Source organism: Oncorhynchus masou, chromosome 31, assembly GCF_036934945.1.
Source record: "Oncorhynchus masou masou isolate Uvic2021 chromosome 31, UVic_Omas_1.1, whole genome shotgun sequence".
Classification (NCBI taxonomy): Eukaryota; Metazoa; Chordata; class Actinopteri; order Salmoniformes; family Salmonidae; genus Oncorhynchus; species Oncorhynchus masou.
The window spans coordinates 71,251,015-71,274,306 of record NC_088242.1 but is presented as its reverse complement, the minus strand read 5'-3'; the positions used below and the strand labels follow the sequence as shown (position 1 = coordinate 71,274,306).

General features: G+C 43.3%; 1 protein-coding gene across 2 annotated transcripts in view; it reads right to left on the bottom strand.

The window, feature by feature from the left end:
- LOC135524380 (S phase cyclin A-associated protein in the endoplasmic reticulum-like) overlaps nt 1-23,292 on the bottom strand; it is a 98,580-nt gene that overhangs the window by 36,537 nt on the left and 38,751 nt on the right. For both annotated transcript variants that reach the window (XM_064951853.1, XM_064951854.1), the window contains exons 20-23: nt 22,602-22,738; nt 16,256-16,318; nt 15,991-16,117; nt 6,313-6,428 (exon numbers count right to left, since the gene is read on the bottom strand). In XM_064951853.1, coding sequence (XP_064807925.1) covers nt 6,313-6,428; nt 15,991-16,117; nt 16,256-16,318; nt 22,602-22,738 — 443 coding nt within the window. The remainder of the gene's footprint in view (nt 1-6,312; nt 6,429-15,990; nt 16,118-16,255; nt 16,319-22,601; nt 22,739-23,292) is intronic.

Sequence of the window (23,292 nt, the reverse complement as noted above, 5' to 3'; positions counted from 1 at the left end):
AGGTAGGATAGTTGAGAACAAGTTCTCATTTGCAACTGCGACCTGGCCAAGATAAAGCATAGCAGTTCGACCTATAGAACAACACAGAGTTACACATGGAATAAACAAAACATAGTCAATGATACAGTAGAAAAAAATAAAACAAAAAGTCTATATACAGTGAGTGCAAATGAGATTAATTAAGGGAGTTAAGGCAATATATAGGCCATGGTGGCAAAGTAATTACAATATAACAATTAAACACTGGAATGGTAGATGTGCAGAAGATGAATGTGCAAGTAGAGATACTGGGGTGCAAAGGAGCAAGAGAAATAAATAAATAAATACAGTATGGGGATGAGGGAGTTGGATGGGCTGTTTACAGATTGACTATGTACAGGTGCAGTGATCTGTGAGCTGCTCTGACAGCTGGTGCTTAAAGCTAGTGAGGGAGATAGGAGTCTCCAGCTTCAGTGATTTTTGCAGTTCGTTCCAGTCATTGGCAGCAGAGAACTGGAAGAAAAGGTGGCCAAAAGGATGAATTGGCTTTGGGGGTGACCAGTGAGATATACCCGCTGGAGCGCGTGCTACGAGTGGGTGCTGCTATGATGACCAGTGAGCTGAGATAAGGCGGGCTTTACCTAGCAGAGACTTGTAGATGATCTGGAGACAGTGGGTTTGGCGACGAGAGTGAAGTGAGGGCCAGCCAACGAGAGCGTACAGGTCGCAGTGGTAGGTAGTATATGGGGATTTGGTGACAAAATGGATGGCACAGTGATAGACTACACCCAATTTGTTGAGTAGAGTGTTGGAGGCTATTTTGTAAATGACATCGCCAAAGTCAAGGATCCGTAGGATGGTCAGTTTTACGAGGGTATGTTTGGCAGCATGAGGGAAGGATGCTTTGTTGCGAAATAGTAAGCCGATTCTAGATTTAATTTTGGATTGGAGATGCTTAATGTGAGTCTGGAAGGAGAGTTTAGTCTAACCAGACACCTAGGTATTTGTAGTTATCCACATTTAAGTCAGAGCCATCCAGATTAGTGATGCTGGACGGGCGGGCAGGTGCGGGCAGTGATCGGTTGAAGAGCATGCATTTAGTTTTACTTGCATTTAAGAGCAGTTGGAGGCCACGGAAGCAGAGTTGTATGGCATTGAAGCTCGTCTGGAGGTTGGTTAACACAGTGTCCAAAGAAGGGCCAGAATTATACAGAATGGTGTCGTCTGCGTAGAGGTGGATCAGAGAATCACCAGCAGCAAGAGCGACATCATTGATGTATACAGAGAACAGAGTCAGCCCGAGAATTGAACCCTGTGGCACCCCCACAGAGACTGCCAGAGGTCCGGACAACAGGCCCTCCGATATGACACACTGAACTCTATCAGAGAAGTAGTTGGTAAACCAAGCAAGGCAATCATTTGAGAAGCCAAGGCTGTTGAGTCTGCCAATAAGAATGTGGTGATTGACAGTCAAAAGCCTTAGCCAGGTTGATGAGGACCATGCCTCAGGACTACCTGGCATGATGACTCCTTGCTGTCCCCAGTCCACCTGGCCGTGCTGCTGCTCCAGTTTCAACTGTTCACCGGACATGCTACCTGTCCCAGACCTATTATTTGAGCATGCTGGTCATTTATGAACATTTGAACATCTTGGCCATGTTCTGTTATAATCTCCACCCGGCACAGCCAGAAGAGGACTGGCCACCCCTCATAGCCTGGTTCCTCTCTAGGTTTCTCCCTAAGTTTTGGCCTTTCTAGGGAGTTTTTCCTAGCCAACGTGCTTCAACACCTGCATTGCTTGCTGTTTCTGGTTTTAGGCTGGGTTTCTGTAGAGCACTGAGATATCAGCTTATGTACGAAGGGCTATATAAATCCATTTGATTTGATGAGTACGGCTGCACAGTAATGTCTCTTATCGATGGCGGTTATGATATCACTTAGGACCTTGAGCGTGGCTGAGGTGCACCCATGACCAGCTCTGAGACCAGATTGCATAGTAGAGAAGGTACGGTGGAATTCGAAATGGTCGGTAATCTGTTTGTTAACTTGGCTTTCTAAGACCTTAGAAAGGCAGGGTAGGATAGATATAGGTCTGTAGCAGTTTGGGTCTAGAGTGTCTCCCACTTTAAAGATGGGGATGACCACGGCAGCTTTCCAATCTTTGGGATGACCACGGCAGCTTTCCAATCTTTGGGAATCTCAGATGATACGAAAGAGGTTGAACAGGCTAGTGATAGGGGTTGCAACAATTTCGGCAGATAATTTTTAGAAAGACGGTCCAGATTGTCTAGCCCGGCTGATTTGTAGGGGGTCCAGATTTTGCAGCTCTTTCAGAACATTAGCTATCTGGATAAATGGGGAGGCTTAGGCGAGTTGCTGTGGGGAGTGCAGGGCTGTTGACCGGGTTAGGGGTAGCATGTGGAAGGCATGGCCAGCAGTAGAGAAATGCTTATTGAAATTCTTATTTATAGTGGATTTATTGGTGGTGACAGTGTTTCCTAGCCTCAGTGCAGTGGGCAGCTGGGAGGAGGTGCTCTTTATTCTCTATGGACTTTACAGTGTCCCAGAACCTTTTTGAGTTTGTGCTACAGGATGCACATTTCTGCTTGAAAAAGCTAGCATTAGCTTTCCTAACTGGCTGTGTATATTGGTTCCTAACTTCCTTGAAAAATTGCATATCACAGGGGCTATTCTATGCTAATGCAGAATGCCACAGGATGTTTTCGTGCTGGTCAAGGGCAGTCAGGTCTGGAGAGAACCAAGGGCTATATCTGTTCCTGATTCTACATGTTTTGAATGGGGCGTGCTTATTTAAGATGGTGAGGAAGGCACTTTTAAAGAATGACCCGGCATCCTCTACTGACGGGATGAGGTCAATATCCTTCCAGGATACCCGGGCCAGGTCGATTAGAAAGGCCTGCTCGCTGAAGTGTTTTAAGGATGGTTTGACAGTGATGAGGGGTGGTCGTTTGACCGCGGACCCATTACGGATGCAGGAAATGAGGCAGTGATCGCTGAGATCTTAAAAACATCAGAGGTGTATTTGGAGGGCAAGTTGATTAGGATGATATCTATGAGGGTGCCCGTATTTATAGATTTGGGGTTGTACCTGGTAGGTTCATTGATCATTTGTGTGAGATTGAGGGCATCAAGCTTAGTTTGTAGGATGGCCGGGGTGTTAAGCATGTCCCAGTTTAGGTCACCTAGCAGCATGAGCTCTGAAGATAGATGGGAGGCAATCAGTTCACATATGGTGTCCAGGGCACAGCTGGGGGCAGAGGGTGGCCTATAGCAAGTGGCAACAGGGAGATATGTCTGAGGGGCCGGATTGATGTGCTCTGGAAGAGGGTTATCACAAGTTCTGACCCAAGCTCATAGCTCTCAGGGGCCCAACAACAACCCCAGGCCTGAGGAGGCACTCTACTCTATAGCATGGAGGACAGAGAGAGCAGAGACAGCCCAAAGACAGCTAGCCTATCACAACCTGAGCCCACAGGTGCTGGGTAGACAGGAACTGGCAACACGTTGTCTGCTTTGCAACTGGTAACATCATGAATATACTGTTATTATGTACTATTCAACATATAATACCACTTTATCAAGTGGAACACATACTAAGAACTGTCAACAGAACTGGATAACTTTCTTGAGCTTTACTTTAGGAAGGTTACATTCTAACATTCCTATTTGTGATGACCCCACAGGAGTGACCTGCCCCTTCATGCTTGAAATAGTGTCCTCAGTCTTATGTATATTTCTAGAAGATCTGAAGAAGTTATTTTCAACATGTTCAGACAAGGTGGTAATTGAGTCCTGAAAGAAGGTAACAGGGAGGCCATTCCTTTGTCACTAGACATGGCACACTTCAGCTCTGGATTGGACTAGGAGCCCGGCAGAGGATGAAAGAAGTACCTCTGATCTTATTCAACTCCTCTTCCTCTGTACGTCAAGTGGCTGTCTCAAAGCGTAGGAACAACAGTGAGTGTGGGTGTAGTCTCCCGCTTCAACAAGAAGAAACAGTCCAATTGTGAGCAAAAGACTCCTAGCTACCTACAAGTAAAAACCTGTCCACCCAATTTAAGTTAATAAAATTCCTCACGATATGGAAGTCTGCTTCAAATTCTCCAGGATTAGTGATGGAGTGAATAATTTTTTATTTAAAAAAAAATCTATAAACACGAGATGGCCGTATTTAAAAGCATTAGAAATATAAGAAGCATTTGTCCATTAGTAGAGGTTTGGGAAACACTAAATGCTAATGAGTGTAGGAGAGAGGCCATTCCAGTCCATTAGAGAGTTCCAGTGTTGTGAGAATGGCGGTCTCTCCGAGATTATCTACTGGCAGGCCACACTAACTCCAGACCCACAACTCAAAACCACGACAGAGTCCTTCTGATGGATTAGACACATGGCCTTTCTGTATATCAACAGAAAAGAATGAACACAAAATAGATGACCAAAATGTAATCCCTTTCTCCTTCTAAAAAGGGTGCATTATTATTCATGATCCATTCTGAAAGTATTGATTGAGATACGAGCACTATAAACAGAGAAATAAAAGGAAGGGTTGAGGTTACCTCACTCACTTTACACAATTGCAAAAACATCACAAATTGTAAACAGAGGAGAGCTGTCACGGAGGTCAGAGTGTGGAACATGTCTTTAGAGGCTTACACAGCAGCTGGTAAGGCTCATGGGTTTTAAGTGAAGGTCCGGGTTGGACGACAGACAGTGAAATGTCGGCTCATGACTCATGAGCGCAGCAATAGGCCAGGATATTGGTTGTGAAGAGTATGGGAATATGGGGATGGAAAAAGGACAATAAAATACAAAATGTCAATTTCAATGGATTCATGAAGTTGTATTGTATGGGGACCGTGGAGGTTCCAGCCAAAGTAAATGGAGTAATTTGACATCCCGTACACTTCCTCACAGCTGTCTCAGCAGAGGTGACATCACGAGAGGTCAGCAAGATGCATTATGACCAATGACGATGACCCTCACAGAGCCACAAGCAGCAGCCACATACCGTTCATGAACAATTTGTATTAAAACATAGTGTCATTATACACTACTTGACCAAAAGTATGTGGACACCTGCTCATCATCTCTTTCCAAAACCATGGGCATTAATATGGAGTTGGTGCCCCTTTGCTGCGATAACGGCCTCTACTCTTCTGGGAAGACTTTCCACTAGATTTTGGAAAATTACTGCGGGGACTTGTTTACATTCAGTCACAAAAGCAGGTCGGGCACCGATGTTGGGCGATTAGGCCTGGCTTGCAGTCGGCGTTCCAATTCATTGCAAAGGATTTCGATGGGGTTGAGGATCAGGGCTCTGTGCAGGCCAGTCAGGTTCTTACACACCGATCTCAACAAACCATTTCTGTATCGACCTCGCTTTTTACACAGGGGCATCGTCATGCTGAAACAGAAATGAGCTTTCCCCAAACTATTGCCACACAAAGTTGGAAGCACAGAATCGTCTCGAATGTCATTGTATGCTGTAGCGTTAAGATTTCCCTTCACTGGAAGTAAGGGGCCTAGACTGAACCATGAAAAACAGCCCCAAGTCATTATTCCTCATCCAAACTTTATAGTTGGCACTATGCATTCGGGCAGGTAGCATTCTCCTGGCATCCGCCAATGCCTGTCGGACTGCCAGATTGTGAAGCCTGATTCATGTTTCCACTGCTCCAGAGTCCAATGGCGGCAAGCTTTATACCACTCCAGCCAACACTTGGCATTGAGCATGGTGATCTTAGGCTTGTGTGCGGCTGCTCTGCCATGAAAACCCATTTCATGAAGCTCCAGACGAACAGTTATTGTGCTGACATTGCTTCCAGAGGCAGTTTGGAACTCGGTCGTGAGTGTTACAACCAAGGACAGACTATTTTTACAAGCTACACGCCTCAGCACTCGACGTCCCGTTCAGTGAGTTTGTGTGGCCTACCACTTTGCGGCTGAGCCGTTGTTGTTCCTAGACTTTTCCACTTCACAATAACAGCACTAGCAGGGCAGAAATCCGACGAACTGACTTGCTGGAAACGTGGCATCTCATGACGGTCCCACGTTGAATGTCTGAGCTTTTCAGTAAGGCCATGTCAATGTTTACCTATGGAGATTGCATGGCTGTGTGCTCAATTTTATACACCTGTCAGCAGCGGGTGTGGCTGAAATAGCCGAATCCACTAATTTGAAGGGGTGTCCACATACTTTTGTATATATAGTGTAGTTTGTGTAAAACCCTCTAATCTGAATAGAAAGTGTATCAGAAGACAGTGTGTGTGGAGACTAGGTTAGCTGTATTTGAATGTAAAAGCTGGAACTCACTTGATTGGAATGCGTGAGACTGCGGTGGGGGTGGAGGTTGCAGTGACTACCTGTAGAATCTGTTCCAGAGTAGAAAGTCCCCCTCCCACCTGGAATGCCACTTGATCTTCATTGTTCTGTGGAGGGAGAGAACAAGAACCGCAGTCAGGTAACAGGGAGCCGGATGGACAAGGGTATCACGTTGCTCTCACTGAGGACCCAACGGCTCTTTTCCCCTTACCTCCCACTTCCAAAGGGGAGTTGGGAGTGAAATCTGAAAAACACAGCGATCCCCAAAGCATTCCTGTTAAATCTCAAAAGTGCACAACCCCAGCTCCACCCCCACGCCAGCCAAGTCTCAGTGGAGGACAGTTACTCTGCAGAACTCCACACACACACACACACACACACACACACACACACACACACACACACACACACACACACACACACACACAAAACCAGGGTGGTCTGTGCTCACAAACACAGGCCGAGGAGAGACTCTAGACAAGTAAATAACTGAGAAATCAAACAAAAACTACTAAAGAAAATCATCAATCAAGATAAGAGTCTTGGATACATGCTGAATTGACTGTTTATTTATTCCAATATGAAAACAGCTATAACTCTGACCGAGGCAGTGAACCCAGCTGAGGCTAGCACATGGGATTTAAAACGTATAGTAAACAATTATCATCATTAAACTGATCAACATGTTTAGTCTAACACAATACAGTGGTCCATAGAGTGAGTCATAGATCTAGCGATCAAACAGGCCCTAAATAAGAAGAGGGCCGTGCCCTGCTGTTAGGATAGGAGAAACGAGTCAGAGCTCTTGGCATTTGGTCAGATGCTGCTGCAGCTACACAGTCCCATAAATCAACAGCTCCAAAGCCCAGAGCAAGCGGCTGCTATCAGGCATGTTAGTGCCTGGGTCGACCGGGAGGATAGGGGCTGCAGGGCATCAGGGGAGGAGTGGGTGCTGATGGAGGGCTTTCCTCACACGGACGGAACAGCCAGGGGGGTGCACACCTCACCACATCACGCAAGGACGGACGGAGGTACACTGGAGGTTGCTTCTACACCTAATGAGGTCACCATCTCCCAGGTAGTGTGACAGCCTCTATATCCAAGCACTTCAACGTGTTTTTGTTCCACAGATAAGGGGTTTGCCAACAAGCCTGAACACATTGAGGAAGCGCTTTGCAAAATTATATATAAGCCCTTCATCTGTCACTCACATGGAGTGCCAAGGCACAAGTCCTCAGGATCCGGTGACAAGTAAACACTGAACTCGGCTAGGGTTAAAGTATTTTGGACCAACACACTGAAAAGCACACCAGAAAAGCTCCTGCACTGAGGATTATAGAAGTCTCTCCAATGGTCCAATCAGCACCGTGTGTGGTTGTATTCTGTTTGTAAGAGACCAACCTCCTTTTGTGGAGGTTACCAACACTCTTCATACTTAAATCACGATGGTCTCTAGCACTGAGCTGGGTTTAACCCACTCTTAACTCACCCATCAACACGCCCATCTGAAAGCTTCTGGGCTAAATGAGAAAAAGGCAGCTCTGTCATGGTAGTAATCAAATGGTCTTCTAAGGGAGTTAACTGGGACCTGCCCAGTCCTGGCTGTCTGACGTTAAAGCCAGACTGGGACATCTTGGCTGCGCCTGCCTTGGCAGCTTGACAGATCAATCTGCTGTGGCGATGGAAAAGAAGAAGAATGGGTGGAGAGGATTAACCTCCAATCATTTTAGGCAACATCTTAAGGCAGTCTACGTCTGCAATAACCATGGCATCCCTACCAGAGAGGACCAAGAGGAGACCTATCTGCTGATGTGGAGATATAAATCATTCATTTCTCAAAAGCACACCATCAGATCTAGGCTATCAATATTGGTGTTATCGGTGCAGGAAACCGTACAGTATTCAGTGAGTGGTCCTCTCTGTGGTGTTTCTCTAGCTATAAGACTTTATACTCTGCTGCCTCAGTACTGTGGATGGCAGTAGAGCAGAGCAGGAATAATAGGCCTTCCTGTTCCAGATCAATGAAGAATAACATTTCAACTGCAAGAACTAAAGAGAGCAAATTGCAAGAACAGCGGAATTACACGCCATATTAAACTGAACCCTCTGGAACTTACTTTTCAGGTACAGTAACTAGGTCATACAGGGAAACAATAAAGCTGTAGTTCATTAAATAACGCCTTGAACCACGCTGGGAACTGTATAACAACGTTAAGGTGAGATCTCCATAGGAAGTGTGATGTAGTAACTGTTGTATCTATTGTTGCCAAATGATTATTTCATATAGCCAACAGGCTTCTGGTACCAAAGTCATGGTCACAACATCTGCATTTGATAGATCTTTTCAACAAGCCACATCAGGGAGAGGCAACAGAAAGTATGTTTGTATATGATTAGTGACAGTGGCTGTACACACTGAAACAAGGTGACAGTGGCTGTACACACTGAAACAAGGTGACAGTGACTGCCTGTTGATAGAGGCTCAACACTCGCTCCTGAATGAAAATCAAAATGTTGAAACACAGCACTATCCTGCACTGACAGACAAAGATACATCTCACTTAATCTCCCATTCCATGTTCCTATGAAGCAGTGTGAAATCTGTCTGCATCCTGTCACCCCCTGCTTGCCAGACTTTTATTTATTTAACCTTTATTTAACTAGGCATGTCAGTTCAGAACAAATTCTTATTTACAATGATGGCCTACCCCAGCCAAACCCTAACCCGGACGATGCTGGGCCAATTGTGCGCCGCCCTATGACCCTCCCAATCATGGCCGGTTGTGATACAGCCTGGAATCGCACCAGGGTCTGTAGTGAACCCTCTAGCACTGAGATGCAGTGCCTTAGACTACTGTGCCACTCAGGAGCAGACACTCTGATGTCAGTGTAATATGATGAGGGGCTCATTTATTCTAGAGAGAAACCCCCAACATGACTGAAGACTTGAGGAAAGGTGAGGGGGCAAGGACAGACAGCCGCATCCAAACTGAATTATACAGCTGGAGGAATCTTAAACAATTATTACCCCTGGTGACCATTATTACCCCAGCTAATCAGAAGGCCAGGCAGCTGCTAATTCCTGTGTCTGTGACAGAGGTGCTTTTGGGATGAGAGGGAGAGAGAGGGAGGGCCAGCAGGACATCTCTTTGTAGTTACCTCCCACCAGCCACTCTAATTAGACACAAAGACAGGGAGGAGGGGATACAGAGGAGGGGAAAGCCCCGATCCTCTGGCCCCACCAACAGACGCTGGGGAACAACTGACTTGGGAGTTCATTATGGGTGTGACACAGGTCAGCCTCAAACTGGTTTGCCCATCACGCAAAATAACAGATGGAGTGAGCGGGGCAGACATACACTACCATACATGCATTTCATCTTGGACCATGACTAAGACATAAACTTGCAAAAAAAACCTGTGAGGAGTAAACAAAGTTGAGTAATCTAAACCAGCATCAGCATGTACGAGAGGAGTGACAAACCACAACAAGACTGCTGGGGTAAACATTTAGAGAGAGTAAGAGTTTGTATGTTTATTGGGTGTAATGGAATGCTGTTTGGTACAATAAAGAGGGATGATTGGTTGAGAGACTGTAAATGGGAAACAAGTCTGGTGGAATTTATTCTATAAATTGGACTGACATTCATTAGGGACTAGTGAGGCGCAAAATCAGACGCACCACAGAAACCACAGCCTATGGAGGAACTACAACACAGAGGGATTTCAATGTATGACCCCGATTACAAGTTACAAAGAGTAAGCCATACTTGGAACATATGAACTAAAATACTAAAAGGGCATATTCATAGACTTCAAGCAAATCTGTCCTGGTTAGGTCAGAAACATGTTGTCAAATGAAATGATTTCCCTGACTTTTTTTTACTCACTTTGGCAGCAACAACAAAAGGCTTTAGTTCATCTGATAAATAATATATTACTCCTTCTGAACTCACAATAAGACCGGTATTCAATAGAGCCTATTCAAGAGCAGGTAATATGAATGGGTAATATTCTGGCCAACGTAAGTCTGCCTATTCATTTATTGTAGTAAAATCCTTCAAGGATGGAAGCAAATAATTGTAGTTACCTGGTATTATTTAGTTATTATGGTAAAAGGATAAAAATAACTTTTGATCAGGCATGGAAATAAAAGTGCTGAAAACTATTTTGCTCCTTATTTGAAAAAGTAGATAGAAAACAAGCTATGAAGGTAAAATACTGGAATTCTTGTGCAGGTACAGCAAACTAGCGCAAAAAATACTAGTGTGATATTGTAAAAACTATTTGATATGATATACAATCAAAAATAATATCCCGATATGTAATTGTATTGCTTTTTTCCCGCCCCCGGCACATGAAAAAAAACCTATTAATTAATACATTTGAATGCTTAATGTGAGCCCCGGACCAGACTATCGTGGAATAATAATACGTTTATGGACACACCTAACACTCCCAATCTAAGCCAAGGGGAACAAAGAAAACCCTCCCCTAGGGGGTGAGGAATTGAGAAAATTGTGATTTTCATCTACAGGATCACTATACTAGTCTAAGGTGAGAATTGCATTCAGTGTGCAGGAATCAAATATATACAGTTGAAGTCAGAAGTTTAAATGTATTTGGCTAAGGTGTATGTAAACTCAGTTTTTCACAAATCCTGACTTTTAATCCTAGTAAAAAAATCACCGTCTTAGGTCAGTTAGGATCACCATTTTATTTTAAGAATGTGAAATGTCAGAATAATAGTAGAGAGAATGATTTATTTCAGCTTTTATTGCTTTCATCACATTCCCAGTGGGTCAGAAGTTTACATACACTCAATTAGTATTTGGTAGCATTGCCTTTAAATTGTTTAACTCGGGTCAAACGTTTTGGGAAGCCCTCCACAAGCTTCCCACAATAAGTTAGGAGGAATCGGCCAAAATTCACCTGACAGAGCTGGTGCAACTGAGTCAGGTTTGTAGGCCTCCTTGCTCGAACACACCTTTCAGTTCTGCCCAAACATTTTTCTATAAGATTGAGGTCAGGGCTTTGTGATGGCTTCTCCAATACCTTGACTTTGTTGTCCTTAAGCCATTTTGCCACAACTTTGGAAGTATGCTTGGGGTCATTGTCCATTTGGAAGACCCATTTGCAACCAAGCTTTAACTTCCATTCTTGAGATGTTGCTTCAATATATCCACATAATTTTCCTGCCTTATGAAGCCATCTATTTTGTGAAGTGCACCAGTCCCTCCTGCAGCAAAGCACCCCCACATCATGATGCTGCCACCCCTGTGCTTCTCGGTTGGGATGGTGTACTTCGGGTTGCAAGCCTCCTCCTTTATCCTCCAAACATAACAATGGCCATTATGGCCAAACAGTTCTATTTTTGTTGTTTCATCAGACCAGAGGACATTTCTCCAAGAAGTATGATCTTTGTCCCCATGTGCAGTTGCAAACTGTGGTCTGGCTTTTTCATTGCGGTTTTGGAGCAGAGGCTTCTTCCTTGCTGAGCGGCCTTTCAGCAGCCTTTCAGGTTATGTCGATATAGGACTCGTTTTACAGTGGATATAGATACTTTTGTACCGGTTTCCTCCAGCATCTTCACAAAGTCCAGTGCTGTTGTTCTGGGATTGATTTGTACTTTTCGCACCGAAGTACGTTCATCTCTAGGACAGAATGCGTCTCCTTCCTGAGAGGTATGACGGCTGCGTGGTCCCATGGTGTTTATACTTGCGTGCTATTGTTTGTACAGATGAATGTGGTACCTCCAGGCGTTTGGAAAATGCTCCCAAGGATGAACCAGACTTGTGGAGGTCTACACTTTTTCTTCTGAGGTCTTGGCTGATTTCTTTTGATTTTCCCATGATGTCAACAAAGAGGCACTGAGTTTGAATGTAGGCCTTGAAATACATCCACAGGTACACCTCCAATTGACTCAAATGATGTCAAGTAGCCGATCAGAAGCTTCTAAAGCCATGACATCCTTTTCTGGAATTTTCAATGCTGTTTTAAGTCATCATAGTGTAATGATTTAATGTTTTAATGACTCCAAGTGTATGTATGTAAACTTCTGACTTCAACTGTATATACTACCATTCAAAAGTTTGGAAATGTCCTTGTTTTTATAAGTAAATCTATTTTTGGGTCCAGTAAAATAACATAAAATTGATCAGAAATACAGTGTAGACATTGTTAATGTTGTAAATTACTATTGTAGCTGGAAACGGCAGATTTTTTATGGACCATCTACATAGGTGTACAAAGGCCCATTATCAGCAACCATCACTCCTGTGTTCCAGTGATACGTTGTGCTAGCTAATCCAAGTTTATTATTTTAATATGCTAATTGATCATTAGAAAACCCTTTTGCAATTATGTTAGCACATATGAAAAGTGTTGTACTGATTAAAGAAGCAATAAAACTGGCATTCTTTAGACTAGTTGAGTATCTGGAGCATCAGTATTTGTGGGTTCGATTACAGGCTCAAAACATCCAGAAACAAAGACCTTTCTTCTGATATTCGTCAGTCTATTCTTGTTCTTAGAAATGAAGGCAATTCCATGCGAGAAATTGCCAAAAACTGAAGATCTCGTAAAACGCTGTATACTTCTCCCTTCACAGAACAGCTCAAACGGGCTTTAACACAGGAGTGATGGTTGCTGATAATGGGCCTCTGTACACCTATGTAGATGTTCCATAAAAAGATAAAACAGCCGTTTCCAGCTACAATAGTAGTTAACAACATTAGCAATGTCTACACTTTATTTCAGATCAATATGTTATTTTAAATGGACAAAAAATGTGCTTTTCTTTCAAAAACAAGGACATTTCTAAGTGACCCTAAACTTTTGAACGGTAGTGTATATATATTTTTTTATCTTTATTTAACTAGGCAAGTCAATTAAGATCAAAATCTTATTAACAATGATGGCCTACACCGGCCAAACCCGGACAACGCTGGGCCAGTTGTGTGCCACCCTATGGGACTCCAAATCACGGCCGGATGTGATACAGCCTGGATTCGAACCAAGGACTGAAGTGATGCCTCTTGCACTGAGATGCAGTGCCTTAGACCACTGCACCACTCAGGAACCTGGGCCTTTCACAACATTTGGACACAGCTGATCTTGGCTGCATCCATCAACTTTAGGCAGACTCCTTCAGGCCCCATATTGTTGTTACTCTGCTACTCCATTCCCCCACCTCCACATCCCAGGTAGAACCAGTCACTGGTTGGTTACGAAGGGGAGCCCAACCAGCCCATAACAGCTGGCAAATGAAAATGTAAATACAGTCTCCATTCTCAGAGCGCAGTGTTTCTGACAGTCCCTCAAGTGTCATAAACGCTGTCCATCTCAGGCCAGCCTTTATTTGAAAGCAGTGAGAAACATTTGGGCCAGTGTGTAAATATGTGAGCTCATTACCAAGGTAAGAGAGGAGAAAGTTAAGAAATTAATACTGGAGAAAAATGATAGAGGAAAAGCTCTCCACTCCCCAACAAAAAGATCTAGTTTGACACAAAATAAACCATTAGTGGTCACAGAGGGAGAGGCGTGCTGGGGTCGGAGACTAGACCCAGCCCAGAGAGCAGCAGCGAGGGGGGGTGGTTAGCCTGACTAAGGCTGCCTTGGAGGGGGGAGTGTTGGGTGTTGTCTAAGGAATTAGCAGAGAAAGTGGAGACTGAATCAGATATCGTAGAGAAAAACAAAATCTCTAGGTGAGTCAATTACACACGAGAGATGCTTGTTAGGTCAAATAATCTAAACGGTCCCGACTCAGGGGGCAGACACCCATGCTGACGGAGACTATATTTATTTGACTTTGTCCAGGGATTAGAGGAGGAAGTGCCTCCCAGGCTGGTTCACAGGCTGGCCCCCATGTCCCACCCCACCCCCCTCAGTCTAGGCCTCACTCTGCTCTGGGCTGGGCTAACGGGGGAGTTTAACAGCCATACTGAATGAAGTCTAGATTAAGCTCTTCCACCCCTCTACACAACCAAAACTAATGCAGAATAGGGCTTTCCTCAATTGTTTTAATGCTATATAAATATGTGAAGAGCTTTAACCACACGGTAAAGCCCAAACAGAGTTGGCTGACCTACCAATATCAGTGTTGAATGGAGGAGGGCTCCTGGCCCAGTGACCCCCGACCTCCCATAGGGAGAGTATGGAGCTGAGGGGAGGAGCCCCCCCTGTTAGCGACAGCTTGAACACCATCACACTGGACTCCTCCTCTCCAATTACACTGTGCTGCTGTGCTGTGCCACCCACCCTTGCCACCTCTCTCTCCCTCTGGGGAAATTCAGTAATAGCCTCTCCACCCCTCCCCCTGTCAAGGACCAGACACCATCATCTCTCTATCCTCCCTCCCACCAAAATGCAGTGTGCTTTATGATACCTTGAACTGCATCTTGGCAGGAGAATGATGGCTTGTCACTCACTGTATGTTCAGCCCTTCACAAACACAGTGACAGGTGCTCCATTCATCCCCCTTATTGATGAACACACACTGGGTGTGCTGGGGCTTCACTGTCAATAGAACGCAGTTCAACTCCTTAAAATGGCATCCAACGAAGCCTATCTTCTACAGTGGGTCTCTTTTATATTCCTAACATCGATTTAAGTCAACTGTTGTCATCAATGTCTGTCATTCATTGCTTTCTCAATAAGCATTGACTGTCAATGGTCCGCAAATGTTTTTCTTCTTTTCTTTTATTTATTTAAATGTTTTTCTGAATATTTCTAGCAACATAATAAACACATTTAGAATAACATACCTACAGTAGAAGAGAAAAATGTCTTTCTAATGAAGATGACTATTTTTCAACTCCTAATATTGAGCAAATTGCTCTGATTGGAGCCAAATACACCCACTGGAATATCTGACATAGGCTTTGAAAAAGCATCCATGAATAAATAGGCTACCAGTGTGATAACTGCAGCTGGATGATGGTAAGCTTTCTCGACTTGGACATACATGGCTAACCTTTGTTTAACCAGCTACACAGCTGCTCTTAGCGAAAATGTGTTTGAGTTACCTTTCGAGCTTATAGACTATGTTAGAATTTACACTTCCTCTTCCAATTGTGATGTGGGAAGGTCAAAATAATAAAGAACCATTTAACAAATCTATTCATTTAAAAAGGTTAATTACTCCTTCTTGCCATTATCATTCGACTGATGATTTTGTAGATTTTTTTGCTAACGTATGATGAGGGTCCCTGGGTCGATGGTTTGCCTGGGAGCGGGTCCCTGGGCAAGAAAAAGCTGAAGACTCCTGCCTATATTCCATTGTAACTTGAGATCCTTTGGATTACATCTTCTCGGAAAAACTTATGTAATTGTATAAACCCACAAATACTTCTGAAGAAGAAAAATGTTTGCCTGTCCAGTGATGGGTAGCTCCTCTATTAGTAACATGTGGCCAATGAAAACACATAGCTAATCTGGCCTGCATTACAAATAACCCCGGGCAAGGAGTTGGGGAGTAACTGATACTCTACACTAGGACTGAGAGACACACAGATAGAGCTGCAGCCAAACAGAACGCAGTTGAGAGAACTGCCCCCCTCCCTCCATAACACCACTCCACACTCTGACTCTAAGCTCTGACAGAATGTCAGACAAGCAGACAAGGAGCAAGTCTCAGTAGTGTGTTACAGCTAGGTGCTAGTGATGGACCTGTTTCTCCAGGATGCGAGAGATCTCTCCCAGGGTTCTATCCAGACCTGACACCCTGGTGTTGGCCCATTGACCACTGTCCTGGCCCTGGAGCTGCTTGACCAAGTCCTTCACCAGACGCTGAAGCCTGGGGAGGAAGAGAGGGGGAGAGGTTAAGTCCTGTCATTCATCCATTTATTCATCCACGCATAATTATCATTGTATCACTATTCACTACAGTTAAATAGAAGAGATAGAATGCATAAACGTGTAGTTGGGAACTTACTTGGCCTTGTATGGGGAGTCGGGGACTGTCTTTGCCTCCATTGCCGTCTCATACTCCTTTGCCCTACAGAGGAACAGAAGAACTCTTTGAATAAGAGGAAAAGAGTGCCCCAGCTTTCATAAAAAATGCAGGGGAGGATGAAAAGTCTGAAGGAACAGAAAAGGTCAGGTTAAGACTGAGTGTTTATTTTGCCTGTCAACTTTTCCCCCAGTAACTTGGCTCAAAATAATGTTGCATTAATTCTACAGGGGCATAGTGCCTCATTTCAACCTACTATTTTCATTCATAATGACATTCCACCCTCATCACTTTACAATGGCATATCACACTCTCTGTTCAACTGTATTGTTAAATAAATATGAATGGTATGCTTTAACTTGGGTAGCAAATTCATCAGTGTTTTGAATACTGGACATTCACAGATTATGGAGGTCATCAGGACTGTTCTCTGTGGCATTAGACCAGCAGACATGGCAAAGAAGACAGGCTCTACTAGTAGCACACAGAACATCTCGGTCCATCAGTCAGACAGTCAGTCAGTTAGCATCCCAGAGCAGATAAGAGCCATTATTGATCCCAGTAACAGACATAAGGTCTTACGGTCAGGAAGCAGCTGATAAACTAACAGATCCCAGAAGAGGACAGGTGGAGCTTCCCCAGAGGACCAGACGTATTTTGACAGAACAAGGCTAAAGTCATTAGCATCAGCAAGATAGAGGAGATCATAAACACTGTCAATGTCAATCCAGCTCAGAATTAAACCCAGAAATAAAAGGTTGTGTAGTCCCAGCGAAGTCAAAAGCTTTAGGTAAACTGACTAGGGAGTTACCAATGTTTACTATTTCTAAGGTTAATTAGCAAACATTTATCCCTCAGATAAATATCTCAAATGAGCAACAGTCAGAAATGTATGCTCCCATCATCTTGGTAAGCAGCTTCAGTGTAGATTTGGCCTTGTGGTTTAGGTAATTGTCCTGCAGAAAGGTGAATTTGTCTCTCAGTGTCAACCAGGTTTTCTGAAAGATTTTGCCTGTTTTTAGCTGTATTCTTTTTATCCTAAAAAAAACTCCCAAGTCCTTCCAATGACAAGCATACCTATAACATGATGCAGCCACCACTATGCTTGGAAATATGAAGAGTGGAACTCTGTGACGTGTTGTGTTCGATTTTTCCCAAACATAACACTTTGTATTCAAAGTTAGCTTTAAAAAAATTTTTTTTAAATTATTCGCAGTATTAATAAATGCCTTTTTGCAAACAGGGTGTTTTGGAACATTTCTATTGTGTACAGGCTTCCTTCTTTTCACTGTGTCATTTAGGTTAATATTGTTGAGTAACTACAATGTTGTTGATCCATCCTCAGTTCTCTCATATCAACCATTAAACTGTTTTAAAATCACCATACGCCTCATGGTTTAATACCCGAGCAGTTTCGCTCCTCTCCGGCAACTGTGTTAGGAAGAACAACTATCTTTGTAGTGACTAGGAGTATTTACACACCATTCAAAGCCCAATTAATAACTCCACCATGATCAAAGGGAGTTTTTTCTTTTTTAAACCAAATCGGTGCCCTTTTATGCAAAGGCATTGAAAAACTTCCCTGGTCTTTGTGGTTGAATCTGTGCTTGAAATTCACTACTCAATTGAGGGACTTAAAGATAATTGTATGCGTGGGGTAGTCATTGAAAAATCATGTTAACCAATATTTTTGAACACAGAATGAATCCATGCAACTTATGTGACTTTGCTAAGCACATTTTTACTCCTGAACTTATTTAGGCTAGCCATAACAAAGGGGTTGAATAGTTATTGACTTTACATTACAGCTTTTCACTTTTAATTCATTGGTAAAAAATGTGAAAAACATAATTCCATAATGGGGTATTGTGTAGAGATCAGTGGCACAAAATCTCAATTTAATGAATGTTTTATTCAGGCTGTAACAACAAAATGTGGAACAAGTAACAGGGGTGTGAATACGTTCTGAAGGTGCTGTACGTCTGCTGCAGAGAAAAGAGAGAGCATGGGAAAATGAGTTTCGATCAGTCAGGGAAATAAAAGTGAGGAAAAAATGTTGGCTCACCATTTAAAAAGAAGATGGAGAACAAGCTATATGTTGAAAATACCCAGAGTTTTGGTGCAGGTACAGCCGACTAGCGTCAGTAAACTATCTTCCTAATTTTTTATTTTTTTATTTCTTTTTAAAATATAAATATATTATATACAGCGCCTTAGGAAAGTATTCAGACCCCTTGACTTTTCTACATTTTGTTACGTTACAGCCTTATTATAAAATTGGAAAATAAATATATTAAAATCCGTCAATCTACACACAATACCCAAATAATAACAAAGACAAATACGTTTTTTTTTGGAAATGTCTGTAAATGTGTTAAAACCTAAAAACTGAAATACCCTATTTACATAAGTATTCAGACCCTTTACTCAATACTTTGTTGAAACACCCTTGTCAGCGATTACAGCCTCGAGTCTTCTTGGCCATGACGCTACAAGCTTGGCACCTGTATTTGGGGAGTTTCTCCCATTATTTTCTGCAGAACATCAACTTTCTGGTTGGATGGGGAGCGTCGCTACATAGCCACTTTCAGAGATGCTCGATTGGGTTCAAGCCGGGCTCTGGCTGGGCCACTCAAGGACATTCAGAGACTTGTCGCAAAGCCACTCCTGCGTTGATTTGGCTGTGTACTTCAGGTTGTTGTCCTTTTGGAAGGTCAAACTTCATCCCAGTCTCAGGTTCTGAGCGCTCTGGAGGATATTTTCATCAAGGATCTCTCTGCACTTTGCTCCGTTCATCTTTCCCTTGATCCTGACTAGTCTCCCAGTCCCTGCCACTGAAATACATCCCCAAAGCATGATGCTTCCACCACCATGCTTCACCGTAGGGATGGTGTCAGGTTTCCTCCAGACATGGCGCTTGACATTCAGGCTAAAGAGTTGGTTTCACCAGACCAGAGAATCTTGTTTCTCATGGTCAGAGTCCTTTAGGTGCCTTTTGGCAAACTCCAAGCAGGCTGCCATGCGCCTTTTATTGAGGAATGGCTTCCATCTGGCCACTCTACCATAAGGTCTGTCAGTAAATGACAAGAGGAAAACTGCCTATGCACTAACACATTTTGAAATTGCACCTTGTGCATCCTAATATCACAATTCAATAGCATTACGTTTTGGAACACACCGTCCGCATTGACACCATTCTGGGTCCGGATCAGGACAGCGGTCCACCTGTTTTTCACTAACTTCTTCAGTTTATGGATAATGACAACCAGAAAATGGCCTGACCTGTATCCCATAATGTACCTGCATTCCATATAGAACCAGCCTAATAATGACTAGCCATCTTTAAAATTAGTATGCCCTTGCAAGGCTTGACAGTCATGTAAAATTTGCCAGTAGCACACCGGGCCAGTACCAACTGAAAGCCAAAGGCCCGAGGGAAAAGAATACTAGCCCGGGAAAGAGTATGATGCGCACATAATTTAAATGTTATTTTTAATTTGTGGGCTGAGCAAGTAGCCCATAATGACCTACCCTCCATTCACAATCACATTTTAAATTGGCAATATCATATTTACATTGATTGTTTGGAGGGAAAAATAAAAACCTCTGCGCAATCTCAAAAAGGGTGTCTTTTTATCTTTTGGGAAATTCAGTTGTTATAGTTTCTAGTGTTTTCAGGTTTCCACTGTCAAAAATCACAGACACACACACACTATCAAATGTCCCGTGATTGATACAAACCATCATGATATCATTCTGCAGTCAACATTTAAAATCGGGAAGGTTAAGAAATGTTCAACCAAAAACATGCACTGGCACCCTAGCGACCAATAAAACAAAAATGTGGTATCGCACTTCCAAGTCAAAGGGTAAAAAAAAATGGCAGTATTTTGGTCTCAATTTTGAAGCCTGGTATGGCTGGTATACAGGATTGTAGAGGGCTTAATGGAAGGTAATTCGATCACACACACTGGGCTCTAGAGTAGACCGTCACTGTAGGTGAATGGGTACGTACATTCCCACACAAAGATTACAGGATTAACCGAGGATGTATGCATTTTCACAATGCTTTCACAAACTTAATATGAAATACTATTAGTACTGTCGTTTCCGAAAGTATGAAAAACAAATCTTGTTTACAGAGAGAAAACACCATAAACTGCATTACCTGAGAGGCATTACCCTGAGATATTCAAAGCCAAGGTCAGGGTGCTTAAACGCTGTATGTACTCTGAGTAAACCAACCAGCAAAACGGCTAGTTGGGTGACTGAGGTCCATCATTCTATCACATTATTTACCATGTCCTCAAAGACAACTGAATAAAAAAATGTTGCTGCCTCGCTTCCACCAGAAATTGAACTATACCTGGCCTGTTTGTCATTCTGATATTACAATATTCATCTCTGACAGGTTTACACCCACCCATGTTAAACGGGGAGCAATTGCTGAGCCATTCATCATGATCCGCAGCAGGCGCGGCTAAATGGGCTGCGGCTATAAATATTAGTAAACTGCAATAAGGAAAAAGCACAAATCTACAATGCAGAACTAATAATCAATTAATCAAGCTTCTTTATTCATCTGAACTGGCAGAGAGCCAATGCTGTAAAAATATCTACCTATTACCAATTCAGTTTTAAACTGTTAAGTGTATATATACTGTTTGATGCTGTGTTCCTGTATATACTGATCATTACGGATAGAAGCTAAACCATCGGCTAAATCGTCGGAGTGGACTTCTACACTGTGCACGCAAATGGGACAGGTTGTTTAAACTAGGAGTAAGTTGGCTAGATGAGCATGAAATCTCTAGTGGCTTACCTTGGGCCTCATCTCACAGGAACATGGTGTGCATGTGTATATGGACCCCTCCAGCTCCTCCACTGGGTGAAATGAGTAAGGCTATGATCACCTCTCCAGCTTGCACACAGGGGTGTCTTTGTGTGCCCACCTCTTTCTGAGCTCCACTCACACACTACGGACTCTGTTCCCAGCCAAAGGAAACACACACAGTGGGCTACAGCCAAACAGCTTGCCCTACAGGAGCAGGTACACACTTCCAAATCCTTGTTTTAAAGTCCAGAAAGCATCCTGACAAAATGACATGCTACTTACATGCCTTTTCAACAGCATATTTTCTTAAAAGAAAAGCACCCCTCTATGACTGAAGGAAAGACAGCCAAACCCACAAACATTTGGGTTAAACTGTGTTCAGTAGTTTATGATGGGGAGTACAAGACCGCCCCAGAGTCCAATGAAAACGTCTTGCATTTTACAGACACCCTGCCACGCTTCAATAAAACGGCTCATTTCCACCCAGCGGTGGAGCTGCTCACCTTTATGCTAGCAGGGGCTTTGTGTTATTTACTACCTCTGAAAGCCTTGTGCCAGTGAGTGCTAGTCTCAGCAGGGCTCGGGTTGGGGCTGAGGCTGGAGAGAGGGCTGTGCCTGGGAGTGACAGTGAACAGGCAGATTATGTTGATGTTTTCTCAGCCCCAAGCCCTTCCATAAGAGAAGTAGTAACAGCAGCAATACTAAATGATACATTTCACTGAAAGCAAAGTACTATTATTTAAAAATGGTGGATAAAAAAATACAAACAAATGCGACAGTAGTTATGTTAAGGGAGAACTGTGTTCAGTTAAAATGTTAGCGAGCACTGCTAAAAATAGACTTCAAAGCAAACATGGATCCATCACAATGTGTCCTGGTAATAAAAGTGACTACAATACAGGACTGTGTGTGAGTAAGAGTTAAGGATACAGCTCAGAGATGCATGTCATGTCGGATGCTGCACCCCCCCCCCCCCCAGGCCCCCACACTACAACCTGCCCCGTGACAAATAGCTCATCCCACAACTTTTTCTCTACTCTGTCGTATCCCTCTCCTGCCCCCAGAACCCATCCTCCCTCCCTTGTTGTGACCGGCTTTGATTGATGCCTGGGATCTGACACGGTTTTCTATTTGATTACTATTGATTTTCTTTGATACTTCATTTAAAAATCAATAGCACGGAGAAAGAAAAATAGGCATGGTTTACACATACTTTAACATACTATTGTACACCGAAGGAGGCTTCAGTTTTGGCAGCACCGTGGCAGCAATTAGGGGGAAAGCTCTTAACAGGTGAAAGTCTGGGCCCTCAGATCGATTCCCAGTTTTTCTCCTCAATCACAGAAAGTGGCCATAAATTTAACTCATCAGTATTATTCTTTGGACAGCTGTGATGCACATAACGTCTGCTCTCCATCTCCTTGTCACTCATAAAGCGCCTTCTCGCTGGAAACGAGAGAGGGGAAAAAGAGAGGGGACAGATGGATGCATCACCTGGAGTTCATGCGTGTGCGGAGCTTCTTTGCCTTCTTGCGTGCCTTCTGCCTCTCCTCTCCATCCTTCACACTCTCAGAGGAGACAGTGTTGTCTGTCACAATGTCCACTATGTACTTCTTTAAGGAAAGATGCTCCTGAAATGCATGAAAACATTTAATTACAATCTCATTAGCTCATTCTGAAATCGAGATGGACACACAAGGAGTGAGAGGAAGAAAAAGGGTTCAACCGAAAAGTGCAAAAGTGTGACAATGAATTGGGCCTTATGGGACAGGAGTAATTATGTAGGGTCCCATATTCCCTTCCGTAGACATAACATCCAGCTATTGAGAGTCACCTGCTGCCAGCACCCACAAATATTTTCAATATAGCCTGCAGTTCCCTTTGTAAGGTCACCCATATCACCACAAGGATATCATAGACTGGGTGGATAGTCTATCAAACTAAAGCAAGGATCTTCAAAGCTGTAGGCAGTTAAACTGAGAACACAAAACCTGTTCTACCATAATATACATGTAGCTAAATTATGTCCATATCACAATAAAAAATAAGCAGTTGAATCTAAGCCCAGGCAATCTGCTATAAGTAGAAGCTTATCCATTGAAATGGCAGATGTGTGTCCATTGTGTGGCATATACACCTCTGGGCAGAGCAATTGTATCCTGTCATTATCAGGGCATCTGCAACA